Source organism: Sitodiplosis mosellana, unplaced genomic scaffold (assembly GCF_009176505.1).
Source record: "Sitodiplosis mosellana isolate CC-2019 unplaced genomic scaffold, AAFC_SMos_1.0 Smas_scaffold_2605, whole genome shotgun sequence".
NCBI classification, from domain to species: domain Eukaryota; kingdom Metazoa; phylum Arthropoda; class Insecta; order Diptera; family Cecidomyiidae; genus Sitodiplosis; species Sitodiplosis mosellana.
Genome location: NW_022597847.1, coordinates 1 through 5,810, shown reverse-complemented (window position 1 = coordinate 5,810; position 5,810 = coordinate 1). Strand labels below are relative to the sequence as shown.

General features: G+C 36.5%; 1 protein-coding gene across 6 annotated transcripts; it reads left to right on the top strand.

Moving 5' to 3' along the window:
* Nucleotides 1-1,920: 1,920 nt before the first annotated feature.
* Nucleotides 1,921-5,659, top strand: LOC129571480 (RGS domain-containing serine/threonine-protein kinase A-like). Of its 6 annotated transcripts, none has more exons than XM_055451279.1 (7): nucleotides 1,921-2,011; nucleotides 2,262-3,242; nucleotides 3,977-4,151; nucleotides 4,314-4,414; nucleotides 4,638-4,953; nucleotides 5,087-5,365; nucleotides 5,441-5,659. In XM_055451279.1, exons 3-7 carry the CDS (start codon nucleotides 4,056-4,058, stop codon nucleotides 5,642-5,644), a joined length of 996 nt encoding a protein of 331 aa, XP_055307254.1. In that variant the 5' UTR covers nucleotides 1,921-2,011; nucleotides 2,262-3,242; nucleotides 3,977-4,055; the 3' UTR covers nucleotides 5,645-5,659. The 6 variants fall into 6 exon arrangements, with proteins under 6 accessions (XP_055307254.1, XP_055307255.1, XP_055307256.1 ...); XM_055451280.1 differs by having other exon boundaries at nucleotides 2,262-3,277; XM_055451281.1 differs by having other exon boundaries at nucleotides 2,262-3,335.
* Nucleotides 5,660-5,810: the final 151 nt, after the last annotated feature.

Below are 5,810 nucleotides of genomic sequence, written 5' to 3'. Positions count from 1 at the left end.
TTGCAATCCCACGATTACTTCCTTGGAATTCATCTGTTGATGAAACAAATTGAAATTCTTTAAAATTTTACACTTTGAACATGGTGGATTTTTGTATAATATTTGATGAAACTTGTCTGTTTTAATCACAATGCAGTATAAAATTTGGACGTTTTTCGTTGATTTACATTTATATCCTTGATATTGTGTCACGATTTTTATTAAATAAAACATAGAAAAAACACTGAACAATGAACTTGAAAAAAAAACATTCAAGTATCGCGTATGATGGCTCACAAAAATAAGCCAATTTAGAATTTATATATATATTATGTGTGTGTGTGTGTGTTTAGTGTTTTTTCATCTAATTTCTCAATTTTGATTGGCATATTGACAAGTGATAAAAGAGTAAATATTCAATTTTACCTTTGACGAGTTTGGATGAGAAATGTTCGAACTTTTATCAATATCCGAGTTTTCTATGCTTTTGCGATCAGCATTCATTTCTTCAGTTTTCGGTGCAGATGGATAATATGGTGAACATGGGATGATCACTGGTTGACAGGAAACAAGAATATATGGACATGGGGCGTAAATGGGAGGATAATTTACGGTATAACCGAAACTATAATTCACTTGTATTTTTAACACAAAATACGATATAACTACAAAAACATAGACGACGTTCATTTTTACGTTTATTTAAATGACGGGTAAATAACTCTGGCCTACCACCAAGCACACCAAATGAGAAATGATCGTATAAAAGTGGAAGCGAACAATCAATGCTATTACACTATTTATTTCTCGGAAGTTGCGTTAGCACTTTTCATTGAAATTAAATCAGAGCGTGTTTTGAGCTGACGTCAGCAGCACTAACTAACGTCAGCAGCTGATATCAGCTGCTGACGTCCCAATGGGCAACGTGCCGCGCGAATTTGACCTATATCACACTTTTTTTGCCGCGCAATTTTTGCATGGGTTACACTTTAACAATTATTAAAATCATGCAGAAATGGTTGTCTGTTTTATGCTCAATTTTTGATGCCTGATTCGCACATTATCAATTCATCAAAATCACGCATGCATGTTTGTCTATTTTGTATGCAATTTTAAATACCAGATTTGGATATTGCTAAATCATTGAAATCATGTGTTACTAAATCATTAAAATCACGTGTTATATGTCACTTTAGTTGAAATTTTGACAATTTTGGGTGGAAAGTTCCCGTAAATCCATGGCTTGCAGTTTAATCAATGGATTCGTACAAGCAATTGAGAACGTTAGGTAAGAAATGATGGCTCTGTGCACATGTGCAAGACTACGATTATGTGAGTTGTGAGTCTGCGAGTGTGAGAGTGTGAAAATGGGTAAAAGCGACCAGAAATTCTATAATAAAAAAGAGTGAAACAAACCTGAACATCATCAAACAAAAGATAATAAACGTTGAATGCAGCTTATCTTAATCGACCAAAGTCTGTTAGTAAATGGTGATAGGATTGATTTAATTTTGTTTACTTCGTTGATTTTGATTTTCATCCAAATAGGTACTTTCTCAAAGTCATTTTTTTATCAAACTAGAGTTCAAAGTTGCACTTAATAATGAGGTTATATGAAGGTTTTGTTTGCCGTTCGATAAAGAAAGAAGAGGTAAGGTAGACTAAAAATGTGTACAGTTGAATTTGGTGCAAATGTTGAAGACCTTAATCACTTTTCGGGACAAGTGATAATAATCGATAGAAGGAAACAGCCCAGCCCGTTAAAACAATGTGCATAGTTTAATTTTGGTTCGTCCTGACTGACGTCAGCTCAAAACACGCTCTGAATTAAATCCATAAACATAATATGTATAACAGACATGCATATTTACTAACAATTCTTCTTCACTTTTTCTTCATTTGTTTACATTAATTTACTCTACTTATTTGCTTTTTTAGCAGAAAATGGGACACTATGTAAGCGATGTTGCAAACTAACGTCAATGGAAACGTTGAAACATTTTACATTGTAGAAATGAAACTATGATCAAGTGTAAGAAATTCAATAATATTTTAAAACTATTGCACAAAGTGATGTTTTGTTGATTCCATGCTTTTGATTACAAATTTGCCTGACAAAAGAGTAAAACCACCGTTCAAAATCACGTAAAAGCAATATATTTTGCTGAGTTTGGCTAGTTATATTTTCATTTACATATACAATATACGTGAAAAACCGTAGAATGATCGATTCGAACAAAGAATAAACACTATGTACATTTAATTTTTCATTTTTGAAACAGGAGCTAATTTTGGATGATCAAAGGAGCGATAAGAAAGTTGAGAGATGGAAAAACGTTCAAAATCTTCATACAGGACAGATTTGAAGCATATTCTCCAAATAATTCTTTATCAATCTTTTGCTGAGCTAAATTAGTAATGAAAACCCAAATTCCCTCGTCTTTAAATTGTACATACGCTTGAATCCACAGATTCATTCATTACATCTGCATTGTCATCACAAAGCAACATTTATTCGGTTTGCAAGTCAACATCTTGAGTTCCTCGAACATCTTCATATCCACCCGTGGGGCGAAAAATGTGTAGAGAAATATGGTGGGGAAATTAAATTTGCAAATTTAAAACATCTAAAAATCACTCAAGGATGTATGTTTCATCCAACCATGGCCACACACACACACACACACACACATGAAGCATGTATATTTCATCCGACTATAGGTTTAGACATGCAAATGCGTGTTTTATCCCCGCATGCAAATATGAGGAAATCGCTTTTTCTCTCACGCATGTGTGCATATTTTCCACATTTCCCCTCTCAGTCAGTTGTGCACAAGAGAGAGAGAGAAAGAGATAACTCGAGCGAGCGAAGTAGAGAAATAAACGAGATAGTATCTATAAAGGCAAATGCTCATGTGGAAAAGCACCGTCGACCGTCGTATTGGTTTGAAACTAACGGTGTACGGTTGGACTGAGAGTGTGAGTCTCTCATTCTTTGTGTGTGCATGCATACTGTGCATGCATACACACATTTGCTACGATTGGACTTGGTTTTCAATAACGACTGTATACTGTGTCATATGGGACGAATGAAACAGAAAAATACAGAACAATAACAGCAACAGTAGCAGCGGGTCACACACATAAACAGTACGGAACAGTGTACACATTGGAACGGAGGATCATCATCATCATCATCGTTGTTGATTATTCTATAAAAATACACACGACATCGCGTTCGCCTCGAATGCAAGACAGTGACAGTGAGTGTGCGAAAAAGACGGACACAGAGAGACAGGTCTTGTGTTTTTGTGTAGCATGTTGTCGGTGTCAATGCATCGACATCTCGACGAAACGTATTCCGAAATATTCATTTAATTTTTTTTTTCCTTGTGCCACCGATTCAAATGCGTTGAATATTTTCCGTTTTGTCTTTGCCTGTTTGTGACAGAGAGAGAGAGAGAGAGAGTGAGAGAGTGATTATAGACAGAGCTAATAAAAATATAGGGAAAAAAAAAACAAAACAGAGTGAAAAAGTACGGAGTCTATAAAAACTGTAGTGTGAAGAACAGGCTCAAGTGTGATACACATACTGAAAAATCGCCGAGAAAAACAATGTCAAAAAATTAGATTTAGGTTAGATGAATGTTTTTTTTCTCGCTTGCTTACTCTCTCGCTCGCTTGCTCGTTGCCATTGTTGTGCGGTTTTTTCTCTGCACATTTTCATTTGAATGCGATCGTAGTTTATCGTGTGACGGTGACTAATTTCTTTTTGGCTGACGACATTTCTGACATTATCAGCGGCATTCGAATCACCTTTTTTTTCCTAGTCAATGCATATATTCAGTGTGGAACTCTGCAACAACACTCGTATATAACGTGTGCAAAGCAGACCAACCCTTTTTGACTTATTAACGTGATTCATTTACGCTCAATTGAATAATAAAGGTCGGTCGATATTCATCTTTGTGCTTTGACTCTCATTTGCATCTAACAGATCCTTGTTGCGGCTTCCAATTAACAACCAACAACAGTAGCGGCCCATACATACACACACACACACATACGCTCTCAAAATGACGATCAAACCCATAAAATCGGATAACAGCGAACCGGAGGTGAATCAACAGCATCGCGAGTGCTTGAATAAAATCTCATCACCAAAAAGCCCGGTAAGTCCAGAACAGAAAAATCATGAATTTCATCACAAAATGACAATCGCAAACACATTTCTTCGAACACAATCGGCGTTGTGAAATTGAATGTTCGAACAAAACAATTCTTCGTTATAAGCAAACCAATTACACAATGGCGTTCTTATTTTTTCATTTCAGTCGACACAGCATGGAATCGAACAGCGAAACAATCTTCGGAACACCGGCTATGGGGTGGATGACGTAGTGGTCAACCGTCATCGGCGCACAAATCAAAAAAGGTACGCTTATTTTGTTTCAACTTATGATTGAAAAGCATCCAATGAATATTCGACTCACCTTGATCCACTACATCGGAATTTAAATGCTCACGTCCTTATCAAATCATGTTCGTGTTCCAAATGAAAGAACCGAGGAGAAAAATACATTTTAAAAGAAAAACGATTACGTTGAAATCATAAAACTCACGACAAATCCTTTTGTTGCCTCTCTTTTTCCTTTCAGTGGGTCATCACACGGTGGTCCAAGCAACAGCAATACTCAGAAGCATCATAAGCAGCGTTTAGTGAATATAAACAGCAGCAGCACAAATGGCACATGCTCGAATGATTCGGGTGGCCAGACATCGAACGACGAGACCATTGGCAATAGCACAAATTCGGTGCCGGGAAATGCGCTGCCAACCATACAATCAACACCGTCAAATGTGATAACAAACAGTTGCTTCATCGCTGGCAACAACAGTAGCAATAATCTTAACAGTAATAGTAATCTAAACAACAATGGCAACAGTTCAACGGCTGTCAACCTCAATCTCAAGGTATGAAACCGAAAGAGGATGGGTTTTTTTCTTCAGACACTCTCTGTTTTTCTCCATTTTAAATCCCTGATATCGATTAAAATGGTGGTCATTCATGTGTGTTTTTGTTTTGTTTTGTTCGGATTTCATATAGAATTCACCGGATCGAGGTCGAGAGAATGACGTTGAAGACGATCAAAATAGTTATTCGGGATACAACAGTGGTGATGAGCATCATGGCCAAAAGTACGATCTAACACCAGAAGAATGGGAAGAGCGCGATAAATTGTTTGTAAAAACGATGAACGATCGCGGTTTTGTTATCGAACAAATTGTCGAGGATGGTGCCTGTCTGTTCCGTTCGATATCGCTGCAAATTTATGGCGATCAGGACATGCACGAAATCATTCGCAATCAAACGATGGATTATATTGTAAGCATCAAACAGATGATTCCTTTTTTCGAAAAGTTTTGCAAACGGATATTTAATCTCTTGCGTTCGTTTTAGTATCAAAATCGCGAATATTTCATGCAGTTTGTAACCGAAGACATCGACAGCTATGTTTCGCGCAAGCGAAATAATCACGTCCACGGCAATCACATAGAAATTCAAGCAATTTCCGAAATATTCAATCGACCCGTAGAGATTTATGCATATCACACAGGTACATTTAAATCTGTTTCTTTTTTTTCTGCATCATATTGGAATTGATTTAGTCTGACCCGTGGGAATTGTGTATGCCATTAAAATGGAAATGCATAAATTCCGTTGGACTAAAATCGGATTTCATTTGATATATTAGAGAGAGATAGAGAGCAAAAAATGACCCGTAATAAATTTATATATATGTTGCATTGATTTCTCTAGAGCCTGTCAA